This window comes from Amphiura filiformis, chromosome 10, assembly GCF_039555335.1.
Source record: "Amphiura filiformis chromosome 10, Afil_fr2py, whole genome shotgun sequence".
Lineage (NCBI taxonomy): Eukaryota > Metazoa > Echinodermata > Ophiuroidea > Amphilepidida > Amphiuridae > Amphiura > Amphiura filiformis.
The window spans coordinates 18,865,378-18,887,536 of record NC_092637.1 but is presented as its reverse complement, the minus strand read 5'-3'; the positions used below and the strand labels follow the sequence as shown (position 1 = coordinate 18,887,536).

The window sequence follows — 22,159 nt, the reverse complement described above, 5'->3', positions numbered from 1 at the left end:
ACTATTTCTTCCCTCCATGAGCGACATGCTGGTGGACCCTGGACATATATAGTTCAATTGATATAATCCGAGACTAAATTAAAAAAGCCTAGTTTGTGACATTACAGTCAATCAAACTCCCTATGACTCTTGATTGGTAAGTAGTGCACAAAAGGAAGGTTGATTCATCTGGCGCCTTCATCGGAGAAAAGGAATCGCAGAAAATATAGGACATAACTTTTGGGACATTTTGCATATTTGAAGGCACGCTGTTTTACCAAAGCGTTCAAAGATTCAATCATAACGACAACTTGTTAAAAATAGGCGGTTCTCGAACCACACGATCCCCCTGGCTGGGCAGTCAGTAAACTTGTACCTCAGATGACCCCTGGTGACACCGAAATGACCTTCCAAAAATTTGGCTCTAAATGTAGACTGTACCCACCAAGTTTCATGCCCATCCGACAGTTTTTACTAATTTGACATCAGATGACCCCTGGTGACCTCAAAATGACCTTCCAAAATGTTGACTGTACTCACCAAGTTTCACGCCCATACGACAATTTTGACTAATTTGACCTCAGATGACCCCTGGATGACCTCAGTGACCTTGACCCACTAACCAATACAAACCGGTTCTGTCTCGGGTCAAGATGCACCCACCCACCAAGTTTGAGGAACGTGCGACCCCCTAGTCTCCGAGAAAATAGGCGAAAGGCAAAACCTAACCAAGATAGAACATACCCATACACACCCCTACATACATACAGAAGGAATACAGTACACTATCGCAATATCCCCTCATGGCTAAAGCCAGGGGGATAACAAACTGTTTCCGAGTTTAATTGACAGGTGACGTCAGACACAAACTAGTATTTTGATCTCTGATTATACCATTCCAAATGAATACTGTGCTTTTTTAAAATCTAGAATATTACCTCGATGCATTGTTTGATCCAGTAGTGTGTGCCCATTGCTTCCCAGTTCTGTGATGCTGTAATATAGAGAAGTCTATCAAACAGTCGCTTCCTAATACTGCCATTAAACACCTGCAAGGAGGAAGGGTGGATAACAGGGATTAACTTCATTATTCCCAATCCCACAGGATTCACACAGGATTGGGATTAATAGTAGCATTTCTTGAGTTTAGTGGGAGAGGACAGATTTGTTTTCATGGGTTAATTAAAGATGCGATGGAAGTACAAGAGTTTGAAAGCGCAATCAGTGGAATTTGGAGATGGTTGAACCTGGGACCTCCGATTGCAATTGGAAGTGATATTGGCCACCTATGCAGAAAGGGCTGGAGAAATGGTAGTTCATTATGATATTGGGTTAGCTGTTATACTTCCCCTATTGGCAATGTGGATTTTACTATATATTTTGAATTCTATTGTTTAACTTCTGTATTGTATTATTTTTGAAATGCCTCAATTTTAGGCATTAGTTCTGATTTCTGCAAACAGAATCCACATTTTTACATAACCAAAATCAAAAATAGACCTCAAGTTGTGCAGTTTCCATGCTCAAAGCATATAGAGGTCATTCTATGAGTGGGCAAACCAATTTGGGTCAAGGAACTGCAGAGAAAATACCTTTCCCTTCCTATAATAATTTGCAACATGATGCATCGCCTCATTACATAAAATGACACTGCTATTACTTTGTACAGGTTTCCTTTGTTTTTATGTTGAGAATAGACTGGATAAACATGGGTCAATAGTCAAGAAATGAACATATTTTGCAAGATCTGGCTGTGCTCTGTTCATTGAGGAACATTTCATCGCTATTGACCCTGCTGCACTAGATAGCAAATCAGCACGGAAAATTGAAATGGAAGAAATGCATTGTGGGAAGTGTAAGATATCATAACACTGAGATAGTTACCTCCAAGAATTTCTGCCTAATCTGTGGCTGACTACACCTTAGACCGGCCAAAAACGCTGGCTCCAATTTACAAGTAAGTTCACTGCCGCTTAGTGAGTCATCCCTGAAAAATAATAAGGAAAAAAACAACAATTAAAAACAACAATGAAAGACGGTTGTTTAAAAATTCATAATAAAAATGAAAGGTGTGCGATTGGACTGACAACCTCATCCCCCAATGTTACCTGTGTTTAAGATGAAAGTCATTCTCTTCCATTTGGGGTATATGGATTTTAACTAGAATAGCCAAATATAATAACAGTAAACCATCTTAAAACATGAAGTGATAAAGTAGAGAAATTCCTTATACTCATACATATTTAGGCTTAATTTTTATTAAGTTAATTATATATGTTTTGGCTATAATCTTAAAAAATAAAGATAAAACATCTGACTGACCCTACGAAGTGGAGAGGAACAATTCATAGGTTAATAAATGTGTATCAGTTGTTGAGAGAGAAATTTAACTTAATAATGCATGCATGTATGAGCCCCGCAGGGGGAGTACATTGGACTCATCAACATACAGTGCAAGAGTATTATTGTGCCAAATCTCTCATGATATTGACCAATTTCATACATGACAAAGAATTTCTGCGATTTTTATAACAAACAAAATACTAAAAATGTTTGAAAATTTGACCAATATCAATGAACCCACCTTCAAAAAAAAATGAATGCAATTATCGTACACTGAATATTTTTCTATCAGCTTTTCTGATTGGCTATGTTGTTCCAAACAACTTTTTATTCGCCATTTGCTCGGATCCGCCAATTTGCTACCAAAATGAGGTTCTCCTGCAAACACATGCGCAAAATGTCCATTTTTTTTTCTAGTGCCACGCCAGACGACTTTTACAACGCTTATGCAGTAATTAAAGCTTGCGCTTAACAGCTGTGCGATCGGCGAATAGGCCTTACCTGTACACCCAGTTGACTAGTTCTAAGAACTGTGCGTTAAGATCCGACTCATCCGGGAAACGCTTCTCCACATATTGCATCAATTTGACGAGAAGCACCGACTTCTCCCTGGGAGACGGTGATTGGTTCATCATAATAGGCGTCTGTTAAAAAAAAAGTTGCAGAAATTAAATTTTATGCTGGAAACTTTTTGGACTTTGAGACAGCATCTTCAATAGTTACAACAAAATGGTTATTCTTAATAAAAAAAAAATAAAATCAACAAATACTATTATTCTGCGAGGTTGGATTCAACCACAGAGGTCGGTATACACAAGAGCCGAACTACTGTACATGTTCACGTAACCGCCTGAACTCATTTGCATAAGTTTGGAGGTGGGCTGATCGTATTCTGATTCGTCGAACACCTAATTTGCATAGGTTTGGCATACCTGCCAACATTGAAAACCTAGAAAACAGAGTACATGGCGAACGTAGGGCGCGAAGCGGCCGTAGTATCGCTTCTGACGGCAGGGGGTCCAGGGGCAAAGCCCCGGTGGGGGTTGAGGGGGCGAAGCCCCCCAAAGCTAGAGGGTTTCTAACTAATGTTTACCTCTTCATCTATCACATTATTAAACATGCATTGGTTTTCCATGCATTTATAATATGTGCTAGATGAAGAGGTAAACATTAGTTAGTGGTTTGCATATTAAGGATAACAAACTGTAATTTTTTTCCAATTGTTTTCAAATTAACTGTGAATGATCCTAGCACTTCAGAATAGGTCCAGTGGTTCTCCAAAGTCGCCGAAAACTTTGGATAAGAAATTTTTTTTTTCTTCAGAAAATCGGAGTACTCCGATTTTCAGGGGTTTAAAACTCGGGAAATCGGAGTAACTCCGCGAAAATCGGAGTAGTTGGCAGGTATGGTTTGGAGGTTTCCATATTTGGGTTTACCTAATTAATTATTAATGACCCGGACGTTGTTTACATCATGACGTCATTAGAGCTGGTCACTTCGTCAACATCCGACGAACGAACGTTTGCAGTTTTCTTTTTATTACTGTTATATCGTGAAATACCATATAGCTGACGTGTTAGTCCAATATGATAGGAAAATATTATTACCGATGACCCCATGTTGACATTGGCTAAATAAGCTGTATTTTCGCTGGAAAGGGGCCGGGACGAGTCAGCCATTTTGTTTGCAAAAGGCATGTTCTTCTCCGCGTTATTCCGGAAGTGGCAGCACCAGAACAAATGACGTCATTTCTGGATTTCAGCCGGAACGGTTACGGTCACTGTCGTGCATCAGTATAGGCATCAGCGTATCTAGGTTTTACTAAAGTAAAACATCTTTGGATTCAACTGGGCTATATTTCAGTTGAAATTCATACACCCCCTATGGAAGACATGCAATACCGAGCTGACAGAATCGTCAGACGTGAGCTAGTTATTTTATTCCCCGACTTTTATTATAGTTTCTTACCTTAGCTTTGACCCACTCCTCTACCATCTTCACAATGGTTTTCAGCACTTTGGCATCTGGGGATTTCTCGATCAGTGACGTCAGAATCAACTGGATGAAATTGCGGCGCATGTCGGTACTCATGACGCCGATGCGATTCTTGACCAGATCGAGGCTGATGACCAGGAGTTCCGATGCCACTGTGTATGCAAAACAATAATAAAATGGATTACATTAACATCATTCTGTCAGACCAATGCACACAGCATGGTGAAAATAAAAGTGGAGTGAAAAAATTTAACAAACATATATTGACAAAATATATTTTTAGTGTTTACTTGGTATCTATTTGACAGTGGATTTGTGACACGATCTTGTCCATGGAGGCTAAACACTATTCATGTGTGAACATACCGTCACTCTCATGAAATTGAGATAAAAGACAAAAACGGGGAGTAAAAAACAATAAAATACATATGAAAATACATTTCACATAACTTCAGAACATTAGAAGCAAGTATAGGCATAAAATCAAATTACACTTTCATTTTTATTTTAATAATTGGTTAAAAAGGAAAACATGAAGCACTATTGCCAAAACTCACAAGTCTGTTTTTTTTATAAATGTTTATGTTAATGTTCCAATTTACACCTAAATGTGACACGATTTGGTCCATGAGGGCCAAAGGAGGCATTTTTGAAAAATGAGTTACTATAACTATTACCTTATATAAACATTAGGCTATCATATACTGAAAATACCAAAGTATGCCTTTATCTCAATTTCAAATTTGCCGCCTTTAGCCCCCATGGACCAGCAGATCGTGTCACAAATTGGAATCAGCTAAATTTGATACATTTGTAGGAAAACAGGACAATTTTGTACTATTTTATTAATTAATGTCCCATACAGCTCCATGGGTTAAAAGGTCAAAATATTAAGTACTTTTTCTTTCATTTTACCTCATTATTTCATCTTCAAATGGATAGAAAATCATCCCGACATTAATTAAATTCTATTATTTCATCAATTTTGTGAAACAACAATGTACAAAATTTGACTGCAATCATATATTATGACTTCAACCAACTGCCAACCAAATTGATCAAACAATATTATATTTGGCCACGTACATCAATTCAATTAAATTGTGTTATATGATCATCACACAGATAAAATTTCCAAAGTTCTTGAAACTTCAATTACTCAATTGCAGCCAAATTAGTCATATGATATCATAAAACTTAGCGGCTTGATATTAATTTGATTAATGCATTATACCAACACCCAATAGATTCAACATTTGAGGTTTTGAAATTTCAATCAACCATCAGCCAGCCAAATTGATCATACGATATCATCGTACGTCAACTCTGTTTCTTGCCATTGGTTTGATTCAATTTTCTCTCATTATTTTCACTTAAAATAGATGGAAAATCTTCTTGACAGTGATTTATTGATATAATTTATAATTTTTGTGATAAGATTGAACAGAAATTTTATATTAGGGCTTTTGGATCAAGCTAGTGTTATATTCATTTTATCTAACATAAAATCAAAAAATATCGCGATGATGTTATGACCTGCGTTTCATGACCTTTTATTTTATTTATTCGTTATTTATTCAGGAAATTCCATCAATACAAATGTACTGGTCTCCCTGGAAGACCTGATATATATATGTATACATGATAATATGAAAACAGTAGTAGATATACAAAATGTAGGAACCAAACATGATACAAAACAGAATGCAATAATGATGAGTTCAAATATAATTATACAAAAACTTATAGACCAATTGCATTTTTAAATTCATGCAAGCTCATAGATTTAAAATTGATACGAAGTTTGGAAGGAAGTTTGTTCCATGCAACTGACGATCTATAAAGGAAAGTTTTCTTTCCAGAAGAAGTTTTCCATATTGGAACAACCAAACTGTTTTGTGATTGGCCCCTAGTGCATTTAGAATGGGTAGAATGAGTGAAAATAAAATTTGAAGAAAGATACTCAGGAGCAATGTGTGTGAGACATTTGAAAGTTAAAATAATTAACTGATGCTCCCATTTACAGCTCAGTTTAGTTTAACCCATCATTAATCTCATTTCTGAGACACGTACCCGGTGGGTTCAGTTTGTATTTAAAGGTAGGACGTAGGACCATTCCAGGATTTGAAAATGACCCCCTATTTCACAGGGAATCAAGGACATTTGCACAATTTTACCCCCTATTTTGCACGAAATCAAGGAAAATTTCCCCCCAAATACGCCCCCTATTTTTATCATTTTGAGGATGCAATTTTGCTCCAAAACACCCCTAATTTGGACAATCGCGAACAACTTTGTCCTTGAAAATTCCGTGGATATTTCTTGAAAAGTACCCCTAATTGGACCCATCATGCGTACCCATCGTCAGTGAAGACTGAAGCCACCAGGGACACGTAATGCTATCAGCAGTGCACGGAAACTATATTGATTTTTGATGTTATGAATTGTTAAAAAAAAAAAGCAGAAATTGAAATCTGTCAGAAAAATGAAAAAAAATTGGATTTCCGCTAAAAATCAGAGATCTCACAGGCCTGCTACAAGCTCCAATATCTACAAGATATAATCACATATCATATAGCTGCAAACAGCACACTACTTACATGTGCTTGACTCGGACGAAGATGGCGACAGATGCTCCCTAGCCATTTTCTGCAGCGCCCTCATAAACACCGATATTAGTCGGTCTATGTAGGCGATATTATTGGTGCATGCTGCTTTTAAGATCATCAGTGTGCCGAATAAGCTGGAGGTTGGTGTTCCATTAGTAGCTCTATCAAAATAGCAAAGTTTAACAAATGTTAGATAAAAAAGTTTTGAAAGTGTTTCCACCCTGCAAGTGCAAGCAGCAATCCAAAATTATATAAACATCTCAAAAAAGTAATTACCCCCCTTTGAATAATGGTCATTATTCAAAAACGGGCTATTGTATAGCATATCTGTAAGATGTGTTGGAAGCAGAATTTATTCTGCACATTTTGACATCTCATTTGATACGATAGCCCAAAAAACAATAAAACGCCAGTCAATTTAATGTAGTAAGGTCCAGAATTGAAAATTGCACTTACAACAATACAAAAACACTCAGATATCATTACACAGATTTCCTTCCATTATACTGAATACAAATCAATATATTTTTTTCTGCAACGTTCAAATCTTGGGTTACATTGATTTAAATGTACGCTGCGACGTCAATATTTAGACAATTGCTACAAATGAGGTGTCAAAATGCACAGAAATAAATTTGGCTTCCAACACATTTGACAGATTTATAATACAATACCCCGTTTTTGAATAATGACCATTATTTAAGGGGGGAATTACTTATTTTGAGATGTTTATAAGAACTTCATCAGATTTTGTATGAATGATAACAATAATAGTCAAGGAGCCACAAGAAATGTGTTATTCCAGTTGAAATCCACGTGCCCCCTATAACATGACATGACCTTTATCTGCCACACAGGGAGGGTGAATTTCAAATGGAGTTACCTGAAAATTGGCCATTCCATTTGAAATCTACGCCCCCTTTGTGGGAGATTACGCTCCGAAACGAAAGACGGGGAACCTCTGCTGCGTGTACCAATCTTTATTTAAGCATCTTTCAGTACTTTGAATAAGTTTACTTGGATTGTTCTGAAACATGTAGTTCATTAGTCTCTTTCATTTAAAATCCACACTACCCCTGTGGAAGATTTAGCTAAAGCCTTCCATGGAGGGAGAATGAGTTTCGAATAGAATAGATAAGTGGGTAGCTTCCGTTTGAAATACTCACTCCAGTTGTGGAAGATATAGGTAAAACCATAATATAGGGGGAGTATGGGTTTCAAAATGATTAACTTTGACCAATTACATTTGAAAAACTTGCTCCCCCTGTGGAAGGTGTTTCCAAAATCTTCCACATGGGTAGTGTGGATTTTAAATGGAATAGCCCAGTAGTTGTATATTTACTCACTTTTTCAATGACTTTCCTCTGATAGTCAGTTTCTACAGACTGGCAACCTATACCAGTTATTTGCAAATTTCAGTAGGCAGATTAACGTTACTCTAATTTTTTTTTACTTTTACCTCAAGTATACACTTACTTTTCGTACGCTGTCAAGCCCTCGTAGATGACTTTCCCTACACTGGCATATAGACATTCCAACTCCTCGTATTTGGATGCCACATTGGAAGTACCTACATACAAACAAACAAACAAACAAATTTATTTGCATTCTGCATATATGACCCAACAGGATCCACTCAGGCCAAAGTTGGACATTTTGAAAATTTGAAACTTATATACTACCATTACTAAAACTTGTGCAGTGCCTGTACTTACAAAGGTTGAATCCACAGGTCTCTTGAATACTTGGTTGCAAAGTTATGAACATTTTATACATCCATTTTCTTATGATTTTTATTGTTTTTCTCATTATTTTTGCCTATATCTCAGTTTCATAATTGCCAACTTCAGCCTGATTGGATCAGATCTGGTCACATATATGCGGTAAATCACCAGACTATACGCTGACGAAGTTACGTAATAATCGGATTAACTACCATAGCAATAGGTGAAAACAATTTTTGAATATAGAACTACTGCGCTGCACTGATACGTTCACGCGGTACCTCTTCATTGAACCATATCATGCTGATTACTTGCACCTGTAAGATTAGTATCTTTGAAAAGACCAGTATTGTATTCAAACTATGATTGCAGACATTCACAGGTGATGAGTGTAACCTGCTTGTAGTGCAGCGCGGTATGTTCAAAATTGTTTTCACCTATTGCTATGGTAATTAATCCGATTAATTACGTAACTTCCCAGCGTATATACTGGTCTTTAGTCTATTGTAAAAGTGGAAATTTTCGCGCTACATTTATTTTCGTGTTCAACACAGCTACCGCAAAAATAAAATCGTGCAAATATTCCTTTTTTGTATTATAGTCAGGCATGAGACAGGAGTTTTACCAAAAAGGAGGAAAAGGTCAAAAAAGGAGGGAAAATAAATGATCTCCTATACTTTTGTAGAGAGGTGAAAATTTGAAATAGGAGGAATTCCTCCTATCCGAGATTAAGGATCTGAAGGGGCACAGCAACTTTTTAGGGCAAGTTGATAAATTGCCTTGGATTTTCACTGAAAAGGCAAGGCAGCATGGCAGTTTGTAATATTTCAAGAGGGCATCATGGCAAATGTTGAAAATTTGAGAAGGGCACAAGGCAATTTATCAAAAGCGAAGAAAACACACAAAAACACTCCGATAGATGATTTTATAATGAACGGGCAGGGCTGGGGCACCGACAGAAACTTCATTAGAGGACACGGCAAGTGACTGTCGTCGGTAAAGGACATATTTTGAGGACATTACGGCAGTGGGGATGGGCACCCACGGCATTATGCCATGGGTGCCGTGGGTTAATTCGAGGGCTGTATCCGAGGAGAAATCTCATGTCTGTAAAGTTCAACGTATGGAAGCTTAGAATCGCAAATTAAAAAAAAATTGACAAGTGAATTTTCAATGAAAAAAAATCGCAAAATATGACTTCTGGAACTTGCGACATATGACTTCCGGTTTGAAATACAACATGGTGGGCCTAAACAGGGACCACGTATTATCGGAAAATACTATGAAATGAAATCTGTAAGTGCATTTTTATGCAAGAATATGATATTTTTTGTTAAATTAATGAACACTCTACTATAATGTGGTGATGAATTGGATGGAAATGCAAGTAAGAATTTGTCCATACAATTTCGCGACCATGACATGCCAGTTATATATAAGCTTACTTATGGTGCCTACATACATGCTATGGCTTCGAAATTTCTGTATTTCAGTCACATTTTCTTTGAAAAATATATGGTGGTGTTTAATAGAAGGAGGCATTTAAATACGGCACTATACTTACTTGCTTCAGTCGGGAAGATACTCATAAGCTTGACCAGTAATGCATGTACAGAGCGTATGACCTTTGAGTTAGGGCAGGTCATGCATGCAGCGATACCACGCTGCAGAGGCTTAAAACTGGACAAGATAGTCTGCTTGTTCTGAAAAGAGGAGAGAAAAACAGAGAAAATTAATAAAACAAGTTATATTAAAATAGTTTTCAAACCTTTAAAGATAATTTAACAAATTTATATTACAAGGGCTGACCTAAGGTTGTTAGTAATTGGATTTGAGCTGTTCATGTACATTTGTAAGGCCATGTGTTTTCATTTCCAGCCTATTTTACAAGTTGACTTCAAATGACCTTTATTCTAAGTATGCAATCTTTAACACAAAAATTCTACAAAGGCCCCATAATGCAGACATGACCTCGTCTGTGACCAAAGTTTGGTTGCAATAGCATTTGAATGGGAAGATTTTTTATGTAGAAACTACACTTACCATAACACCTAGCAGAAAGTTGAGCACATCAAGCCCGGCGCATATATTGCCAAAATTTGCTGATGCCTGGTCCTGCAAGATTAGGAAAACAAATGTTTACATCTTTACTCGCAACATAATAGTCCTTGCCGTATAATGCGCCCTTCAAAAATCATCTTTAGCTGATCAGTCAGCTTTTTTTTTTTTTTTTTTTTCCACGATTTTAGAAACTTTTCCAGATTCTGTGGGAACCATGATTTGTATAAAATGTTGGCCTGTAAAGCTTGAAGAAAAAGGTGGCTCAGAATCCTTAATAAAACTTAACACCAGTAAATACCACAAAATACAACAAGGATGACCACTGTGCATGCATCCCACATGATGCCATGACACAATCACCTTAAGTCCTATATACACACAGAATCACTGGCCAGGCCAGCAAAACCCCTTGGCTACCGGTCGGTGATTGTGTGCTTTGCATGCATGGGGTCTAAAGAATCCCGGGGTACCAAGTGACTTCTTTGTTCATAACAATTAGTGGGTTTTTAGCGGGTTCGCCGTCGGACAAGTTTTTGAACTGTCAAGCTTTCATCAGGCATAGCTCTGACTTCTTTAGGACAAAGTACCTAAGAATGAGACATGTAGACCGCCCCTTGCCTATCCCACAATTTCTTTGTTCATCTTCTCTCCTTTTTGTTTCTTCTGTAACTTCCATTAGCAAAAAAAATGGACAGTGTTAGGGTTAATATTATGTGGTCTGCATGATTTGTGATATTACAGGGTTTCCAATAAAGACTTGGAAATAGAGTCTGAATTTGATTGGTTGCATCTCTAAATTAAATTCCGCTCTCTCCCATGGTACGTAAACATGAAAGTACTCCCTCTTATGGAGAAGATGTAATGCCATCAGTTCCATGTACATACAGAGAGCCAAACCTGTATATGTCCAATATCCGGTCTAATATCTTACCACAGTTAGGAACAGCTTGTCCATGAAATTCAACCGCAAGTCGCTGGTAGGCCACACGTCCGCACGAAGCGCCATCTTAAGCAATTGCACACATCTCCTTGACAACTGCTCCCCTGGCGATACCACCTGTGTCGTTGTTCCGGATTCATTGACCTGGCACGCAACCCGCAAGAGGAAGTTGACCACGGCGTCCGAGTAGACCTTGTCTATTGGCTTGCTGATTTCGCTACGAGTGCTGGACTGCTGTTGCGTTGTACCAGGTTGCTGTTGATGAGGGGTCAAAGGTTAGACATTAAGAAAAGCTGACTATTAAAGCTGACTATTACTATCACAAATAAATATGTGACTCCTTCCGGCGAAACAAACCTCTTTTAAGAAAGTGAGATTTACAAGTGACTGAAATAAGCCTTTTAATTACACCTTTACTGCAAGTCCTATTGCGGCCGTCTGCACTGATACACCATCACCAAGGTACCGCCTAGTACACACTGATTACCTACATGGTATCAATGCTGCTACTACAGTATCAATGCTGCTACTGCACAGGCTGCTACTGCACAGGACCCACCAGCAGTGGTACTGCACTGGTACTCCCCTGGTACTGCATATTGCACCAGCCATGTACCTTGGTGACGGTGTACCTGTGCAGGCGGCTGCAATGGGTATCTGGTAGTCTTGCTCAAGAAAAAGGAAGTTTTAGTCATGAAGTGATGATGAATGTAGTGACGATTTGCCTTACATTTTCTCTTTACTTCCGAAGCTTAAAATTGTCTCTTTCTCGAAACTTGCCACAGTGACTTCATAAACATGTTGCCAGAATGGGTCACAAATGGGCTATTCCAGTTGATATCCATACACCCCCTATGGAAGACATGACCTTAATCTTCCACACAGGGAGTGTGAATTTCAATTACCTGAATGGGTGACTCCATTTCTACACCCCCGTGTGGAAGATAAGGTTTTGTCTACCATAGGGGGAGTATGGATTTCACCTGGAATAGCCCATTCAAGACAAAGAGAAGTGACCGGGTAACATATGTCATGAAAATCAATCTGGCCCTTGACCAGACGGCTGACCACTTGGATCAAACATTTATGGGAATTTGTCCGAGGTATATGCTAGGTTTTTTCAAAAAATAAAAATTATTTTGTCAAATATCTAGAAAAGTTACATTTCTGATTTAGACATTATTCAAATAACCGCTCAGAACCCCACCCTGTGGTTTAAAATACCCAATACACATTCTACGTCTGCAAAAAGTATTAAAATAACTATAGTTTTCAGCACGGTTCTACAGCCGTCTGCCAATTTAGCGCAGTTCATGGTGTATACGAAAGTGGAGTTCTGATTGGCTAATTGAATCACATCATCAGCACCTCATTCGCTGGTCAAGCTGACGGACACCGCAGAGGGAATTTGCCGAAAAGTATAATATTTCATATAATAATATATTACTTACGGTAGTTGGACCAGATGTGTGTCTGGCTCTTTTGGGATCGGGGAGATCATCTGAGGTACTCGGTCTTTTAACACCAACAGTAATATCATCGCTAGATATAGTCTGCAGAGTTTAATGAAAACAAACAAACAAATGACACCTAAAGTATGAGAAACTTAACCTTAACAAAATAGTCATGCTTGTGTCATGTGTGATGAGATCACATAATTAGAGAAGGAGAACAGGGACTCGACTGCCATCTTGCGTGTTCCGTGATTTTTTCCCATTTTCCGTAAAACGGAAAACTTCGGACTCTAATCTACGGGCTAAAAATGATTTCTTGTTGGCTTACCTCTGATGGCTTTTCCTCCCCATCTTCTCTGATACGCTGCACCTCCCACTTGATAATGACCTCAACCAAATCCACTACCAGTTTTCTGTGCTCCAGGGTAGCGTTTGGTGTGTTGCCAAGACGTTGGATGGAATATACCATTGTCTGAATGAGGTGATGTCTGACAGGGTAGTACACTTTGTAGTGTCTCACTAAGAGTTGACTGTACAATGAAAATATATTGAGTCATATAAGTTTATTGGGCTAATCTATTTAATATTGGAAATCAATTACAAAAACATACTCCCTCTGTGGCAGATATTTCCAAAATCTTCCACAGGGATAGTGTGGATTTCAACTGGAATAGCACAATTTGGCCTCAACTGAGAAAACTTTGTTTGGAATTCGGTTGATTCACAATACGATGCGCCTCCAGCGGTTGCTGCTGGGGGAGAGGTCAAAATATGCAGTGCATAATGGGAAAATGTCGACATCAAAAGCCCGCGTACTACGAATACAACACAGGAACATAATGTAACAGTAATTTACAATTATAGTAGATCCATTTTCTATCTATTGATCACACAGAATCCTTCATGGAGCCAGAGTCTTAGCCAGAAATCACAAACCACCCGTCCAAGCAGATACCAAAATTTGACCCTCAAATATAAAACAACTTGTCTATACCCATGGAACAGAGGATGTTTAAAGACATTCCCACAACCCAATGGGGTTTCTGACCTTGTATGTCTGGCTTTTGTATACATGTGGTACAGTTGATCATGCCTTGCATTGGAATTGTGTGCAAATATCTGGTGTTTTCATCCTATTATTTAACATTCATAACATCAAGACTTAGGAATAAAATTAATGCAGTGGGACAATATGAATGTTTCCTGTAAGAAAATCAAATATCAGTCCTAAGTCTCAACTATTAGCTCGTTGGCTGCAGTTTTAAAATTACCATTTTGTGTGTGTGGCAATGGGGACTTTGCCATTAAAACTAGGGTATATAGATCAAATTTCCCAATCATAGTGCAGTGTAGGAATGCCTTTAAGCCTCCTCTGCCCATGGAAGGATCACTGGGGTCAATTTTGTCCTGATTTGGCTTTTACATGTCACTCTGAAATAGTCTTAAGTTCATATAACCTTAAAAGCATCTGTTTTAGAGCTATCACATCTGTAAAATCCATTAAAAAATCCACCCATCTAAAATTAGATTACCCCGTCTTAAAGACGGGTGGACGCATGGCTGGCTAAGACCTTGCATGGAGCTGTATCTCGCATGAAAATCCAATGGGGGCTAGAACAGCGATGTCGACCCTGCGCATCATATTGTGAATCATCAGAATTCCAAACAAAGTTTTCTCAGTTGAGGCCAAATTGGGCTATTCCAGTTGAAATCCACACTACCCCTGTGGAAGATTTTGGAAATATCTTCCACATATGGAGTATGTTTTTCAAATTTAATTGGTCAAGGTTAATCATTTTGAAACCCATACTCCCCCTGTATTATGGCTTTACCTATATCTTCCACAACTGGGGGAGGCTCGAGTTCTGACGGTGTGGGATCATCCGGCTCAGCTACTGGGTCCTGCTGAGACTCGAATCCGCAATAATTAATTAATGACTTTCTGGTGCAAAGGCTAGAGCGCTAGTGCATAGACCAAAAGAGGACTTCCCCGTCTGAACTATGACACTAACACACTTAAACCTCGGTGGCAATACTAATGATCACCAATCATTTCTAAATGATAACAATTTTTTTAAAGCCTAGTAAGATACATACAGCATATGCACAAGCTGGGCAATGGTGTAGCCTTCCTCTACTATTATCTTCTTGGTCCAGTGTGTTAACATAGCGTTGCCATCCTCCATACGATGTGGCAGAACTGGCGTCAGTATGTCGAGGGCGCTTCTCACCACTGATCTAGCTTCGGCAGCATGGGCCTTGAGCAAACTATGGAATACCTGAATAATAGACGAAAAGGTTACATAAGCATTGTTATAAGGCATGACAATGCCAATTGAAATCCACACACCCATATGGAAGACATGACCTTAATCTTCCACACAGGGAGTGTGAATTTCAAATGGGGTTACCTGAATGGGTGACTCCATTTAAAATCTAGAAGTTTTGGGTACGTTTTTGAACCACGGATCCCTCGGGTGCCACATGCACAGGGTTAGCTTGCCATGGGGGTCTACCTTTGCCGGTCAAGCTTTCTGAGCCCATACGTGACATGATCAAGGGGAATGAGTCGGATGTCGCTAATATTGTTTTTGAAATATTGGCAAAAACAGTGCTTAAATTCTTGTTTTATATTGTTTTCAGCCATTGATAAATTGCTCATAATTCGTTACCAGATGTCCGATTTTGATGGGGTTCGTAAATTGTAGCATTCGTAAACTGCCAGAAAATGATGTAAAAAACTTTAATTGAAAATTGCAGACATGTGATTCATTCCCCTTGATCATGTCACATATTTGTGTTTGTATGATGATGCAATTGCATCACATGGGATACCTCCAGTTGCAGCTGCTTTGTGAATTGAGCTTTTTTCAGCCAATTTTACAAGTTGACCTAAAATGACCTTTAAGGTTAGCCGAGAGTTTTTCATGCGCTTGATTTCAGAGGGGCGTAAGTTCATAACAGAAACAGCCATGCAGAAAATGTAGGCCTACTTACAATAGAATATTGATCCACGGTCAAGACATGAAAAGGCTATGAAACTTGGCTTAGCTCGTGCCCGGAGCTCAGATGCCGGGGGGTGGCACAAGCCGTTTTTGGCAATTTTCATAAGGATTTTATAAATTTTAAAATTGATTGGGGGCACTTCGTCAAGCTACGCCCTGGAAAATGTGTTGATTTTGAATTTATAGCCTTGATATCTTTGATGAAATCAATGCTGCTATTCCCCTGATTACAATGTAATAGGGTAGGCAACAACAACAATATCAAAAAGCAATTATTTGTAAATCGAATTTGGGATGAAAATCAACAAGACAGACTTAGCAGGCCTACAAATTTCTGAATTATATAAAGTGAAAAACAATCAATCACGATTCGCTGCACTCAGCGAATCAATCAAATAAAACTAAAAAGAAAGGAGCAAGAAAGAATAAAGAAATAGTGAAAAAGAAAGAAAGAAAGAGAACAAAAAGAAAAAACGAAAAAGAAAGAAAGAAAGAAAGAAATGAAAAAAAAAGGAATGAAAAAAGAAAGGGAGAAAGAAAAGAGGAAAGAAAGGAAGTAACAAGGCGGTTCTCGAACCACGAGTCTCGCCTGCTTTTGTGACCGCCTGCTTTTGTGACCGCCTGCTTTTGCGATAACTGTTGGTAGAGAGGTAAATGAATTTGGCGGTTATTGGCTGGGCACGATTATCTGGCTGATGGTAACTGTACTGTACCCACCAAGTTTCATGCCCATGCAACAGTTTTACTAATATGACCTCAGATGTCCCCAGGTGGCCCTGAAATGACCTTCTAAAATTTTGGCTCTAAATGTTGACTGTACCCCTCGTGCTAAGTTTCATGCCCATACGAGTTTTACCAATTTGACCTCAGATGACCACTGGTGGCCTCGAAATGACCTTCCAAAAATTTGGCTATAAATGTTGACTGTACCCACCAAGTTTCATGCCCATACGACAGTTTTCACTAATTTCACCTCAGTTGACTCCTGGTGACTCCGAAATTACCTTCCAAATATTTGGTTTTAAATATTGACTGTACCCACTACCCACCAAGTTTCATGCCCATACGACAGTTTTTACTTATTTGACCTCAGATGACCCCTGGTGACCCCAAAATGACCTTCCAAAAATTTGGCTTTAAATGTTGACTGTGTACCCACTAAGTTTCATGCCCATCCGACAGTTTTTACTAATTTGACCTCAGATGACCCTGGTAACCTCAAAATGACCTTCAAAAATTTGGCTTTAAATGTTGACTGTACCCACCAAGTTTCATGCCCATACGACAGTTTTCACTAATTTGACCTCAGATGACCCCTGGTGACCCCAAAATGACCTTCCAAAAATTTGGCTTTAAATGTTGACTGTACCCACCAAGTTTCATGCCCAGACGACAGTTTTAATAATTTGACCTCAGATGACCCCTGGTGACCCCAAAATGAACTTCCAAAAATTTGGCTTGAAATGTTGACTGTACCCATCAAGTTTCATGCCCATACGACAGTTTTTAATAACTTGACCTCAGATGACCCCGTAATGACCTTCCAAAAATTTGGCAAAACCAAACAACTATTTCATCAAAGTAATAAATCAAAACAGAAAGATGCTTCCTTTACGAGTTATCACTCATTGAAAGTGCTACTTTGCTATACTTTACATGGAAAGCGACTATCTTAAAGTCGTCATATTTCGTTAATTACATGACCGATCAAAGCTGTTATTTGGATATGTGATGCACAGTTGAAAGTTAATTATTAAAAGATTTGGTGACCTCAGTTGACCTTTGACCTTGTATGTGACCTTTGACCTCACGAAATTGGATCAAGTATGTTGCGCTGAAAAATCAAATTTGGCAATACCAAAGAACTATTTCATGAAATAAATCAAAACAGAAAGATGCTTCCTTTACGAGTTATCACTCATTGAAAGTGCTACTTTGCTATACTTTACATGGAAAGCGACTATCTTAAAGTCGTCATATTTCCTTAATTACATGATCGATCAAGCTGTTAGTTGGATATGTGATGCACAGTTGAAAATTAGTTATTAAAAGATTTGGTGACCTCAGTTGACCTTTGACCTTGTATGTGACCTTTGACCTCACGAAATTGGATAAAGTATGTTGCGCTGAAAATCTAATCAGGTCGAAAGTACCACTGGCCATAACTCCCCACCAAGTAACGTCACTGTACCCCATACGGATCTCCAGATAATCTGTTCATAAGGTATTTTGCTTATTACGCATATATTATGCAAATTAGGTACTTAATTACCATATTTTACGCTCAAAATCTAATCAGGTCAAGAACCTCTGGCCCCACTACTCCTCACCAAGTTACGTCACTGTACCCCATACGGATCTCCAGATAAGCTGTTCACAAGGGTTTTTGCTTGATACGCATCAAATACGCATAAATTATGCAACCGAGGTACTTAATTACCATATTTTGCGCTGAAAATCAAATCGGGTTGAGATCCTCTGGTCATACTATTCCCTACCACGTTATGTTGACCGTACCCACCAAGTTTCGTGCCCATACGACAGTTTTTAGTCATTTGACCTCAGATGACCCCTGGATGACCTCGGGTGACCTTGACGCACTAACCAATACAAACTTGTTCTGTCTGAGGTGAAGATGCACCCACCCACCAAGTTTGAAGAACGTGCGACCCCAGTCTCCGAGAAAATAGGTTTTTGCATTTTATGCATAAATTATGCAAATTAGGTACTTAATTACCATATTTTGCGCTGAAAATCAAATCGGATTTAGATCCTCTGGCCATCCTACCCCCTACCACGTTTCATCATCATAGGGCTTATGGATCTTACGGATCCCCAGATACAGCTCCATAAGGCGGATTTCTTCAGATTTCCAACCATATTTGTAGAATCGTTCGCATAAATTATGCAAATTAACAACTAAATATGCATACTTTTCGCGAAAAAACTAATCAGGTGATTAGCAGGTGTGTATCATTCCTGTCACCAGGTTTCGTTACCATGCGCCCGACGGATCTTGAGATAGTCTGTCCACAAACTCCGCTATCAATTTGCGCTGATTTTTGCATAAATTATGCAAATTAGCTATGTTAATTTGCATATTTTTCACCGAAAACATACGGTTACGGAGCAAACTTGGATACCCTTCCTCCCACCAAGTAGCGTCGCCGTAAGTCTTACGGTTCCCCAGATACAGCTCCGGACGGACACACATACATCCACACACACACACCCCCACACACACCCCCACGGACGGACGGACGGACAGACAGAAATAGTGATTACTAAGTCCCATCCTGAACAAAGTTCAGGCGAGACAAAAATGAGAAAAGAGAGAAAAAAAAGAAAATTCAGCCACACGGAGACTCGAACCCACAAAAATAGTTCATATTAGATTCCCAGTCCAACGCCGATCCACTCGGCCATACATCAGCTTACACAATTGACTGTTCTCAAAGCGGATGATATAACTATAATTGGATGCAATTACATGATTACAATCACGTCCGCATTATGGCTCTTAGAATAAACACGCATGTCGGCGCTGAAATTTTGAACGAACTGATGGAGGAAAACCTTGTTTTTTGCAAAACTAGCTTCAATTTGGAGTGAAAATCAAATGGAATAGCAATTGGCAGAATGTTGAGAAATAATGTAGGTATTCAGATGTCTAAATTAACGTCTCGTAATCAAGATATCGATAATTTCACAAACCAGCTTTTTCTCAAGCAAATTCTCCAAAATTTTCCCCCAAAACGGGCTTTTAAAATTTATTCGGTACTGTATTTGGTTCTTCCCCATGGCAACATTATTTCTTTGATCGATTTGTAATACAATACGAAAAAAAGAAAACAATCACTCGTGTGGATTTATACGGGCGCACATTTGAAAAAACCTCATGGAACGTGTTTTTGATCTTGTGAACATGGTGGGTAAAAATGCTTTAAACGAAGGATTTTCAAATTTATTCTAATAATTTGTATATAATACACACAAAAATGTTAAGCTACATCCAATGCACCAACATTTCACTCGCTGCGATATTTGATTACTGAGAAAACTCTGTTTTAGAGAACAACTTTATACGTCTTTTATACATCTCTTTGTGTAACCTTAACCTCAGTATATGACCTTGAACAAAACCATTACATGAAATTTCCCATAATTCAGTTTTGATATAAAATTGGATAGATTGAGCCCATATTTATTGGTCGAGCTATGAGTTTAAAAATATTGGACGAGACGTAGTAAAGCTTCCAATTTTGTCATTATTATGTTTTGGATCCAATATTTTCACACACTTGGATTCATGAAAACATAACAATGGTTGCAATTGGATGTGAACTATTCATTTGAGACCAGATATTGTATTTTCACCCTATTTAAAGGTTGACCTTAAATGACCTTTGACCTCAGTATAGGACTTTGAACACACCAATAGATGAGGGTTCCCATAGTGCAGCTATGACCCAAGTTTGTTTGCAATATTATTTGAACTGCTCATATCAGACCAAATTTTAACCAACAGCCTTGCGTAATTGTTGACGGATACAACATACATGGACGGACACACTGACTGACACACACATACGACTTGTGATGTGATAATGTCTTGTCCTTCGGACGACCTCATGCGACTCATGCTTGACCCACATTTGTACCAAGTACCCCCTGTTGTAACTCTTTGTTAACCCCATGCGAACTACCAGCCGAAGTTTTCATTATTAATTGGCCCAATCAGCAACATTGTTAGAATAATTTCACCACGCAAAATAATTGGGGTGAATTATTTGCAAAGCTCCATTAATATTCTGATTGGTGATTAAAGTGAAAATATCATGTAATTGACCAATCAGAGGCAATGTTAGATCAGCAGGTAGTGCTCAGGGGGTTAAATCGATCCTATGTTTCCATCAGCAGTTGAGTGAAAGTACAACACACACAGACAACATCAAAAAGAGAGACATTTGGTTTTTTTACAGTTTTATTTCTAATATTTCTGATTAATAATAAAATGGAACTGTACAGGGTGGCTCAGTGAGCATATAAGAGAACAATATATACACATAATAATATAAGTTCTTTATGTAAAACAAAATCTTTTGTCAAACAAAAGTGTTGTGGGAATAAGTGCAATTAGATACATTAGACTTGGCATCACTCCAAGATCAATTATTATTTTTCATCAAAACTGTGTGTGGGTTGACCTTTATTCAATCAAAATGTATTAATGATCATCGCACATATTAAAACTTTTTTTTCAATTTTAATCAACCATCTGCCAGCCAAATTGATCATCAGTGGCGGCGCTACTGGGGGGGGGCATTTGCCTCCCAAATATTTTTCTTGCCCCCTCCCCCACTTTTGAGGCAAAATCACGTAAATTTCCACTTTTTTGCGGCAATTTTGCACAAAATTTCCCAATTTTGCCCCCCTGAAATTCACTTTGCCCCCCCAATGCCCCCGAAAAAATTCCTGCCGCGCCACTGTTGATCATATAATATCAGAAACTAATTGGCTTGACATTTATTTGATTAATGTCAAGCCACCGAGTTTATGATATCGTATGATCAATTTGGTTGGTAGTTGACTGGGTTGACTGAAATTTATAAAAAAAATTAACGGGTGAATCTGTGGGATGATCGTATAACACATTAATCAAATTAATGTCTGCCAGTTGACTTAAAATTTATTAAAGGGCGTCAATTGGTGATTGTGTGGGATGAGCATGTAACACATTCATCAAATTAATGTCAAGCCCCTGAGTTTTTAATATCATATGATCAATTTGGCTGCCAGTTGACTTAATTGATTGAAATTCAACCGGTGAATCTGTGGGATGATCATTATAACACATTAATCAAATATATTTGAAATCTGTACACCCCCCTACAAAAGACATGACCTTAATCAACCACACAGGGAGTGTGAATTTCAAATGAGATTACTGGCATGGATGAATCCATTTGGAATCTACACCCCCTGGTGTAGGAGATAAAAGCCATGTCTTCCATAGGGGGTGTATGGATTTTAACTGGAATAGCCCAAT

At 38.4% G+C, this 22,159-nt stretch overlaps 1 protein-coding gene across 1 annotated transcript in view; it reads right to left on the bottom strand.

Moving 5' to 3' along the window:
* The window catches only part of LOC140162614 (transformation/transcription domain-associated protein-like), a 162,624-nt gene that overhangs the window by 66,758 nt on the left and 73,707 nt on the right, over window positions 1–22,159 (bottom strand). Inside the window, 12 exon segments of the mRNA XM_072185881.1 lie at window positions 918–1,028; window positions 1,864–1,966; window positions 2,824–2,966; window positions 4,291–4,469; window positions 6,918–7,087; window positions 8,403–8,496; window positions 10,215–10,353; window positions 10,694–10,765; window positions 11,643–11,913; window positions 13,104–13,204; window positions 13,434–13,635; window positions 15,203–15,384. Of these exon segments, the coding sequence (XP_072041982.1) occupies window positions 918–1,028; window positions 1,864–1,966; window positions 2,824–2,966; window positions 4,291–4,469; window positions 6,918–7,087; window positions 8,403–8,496; window positions 10,215–10,353; window positions 10,694–10,765; window positions 11,643–11,913; window positions 13,104–13,204; window positions 13,434–13,635; window positions 15,203–15,384 (1,767 nt within the window).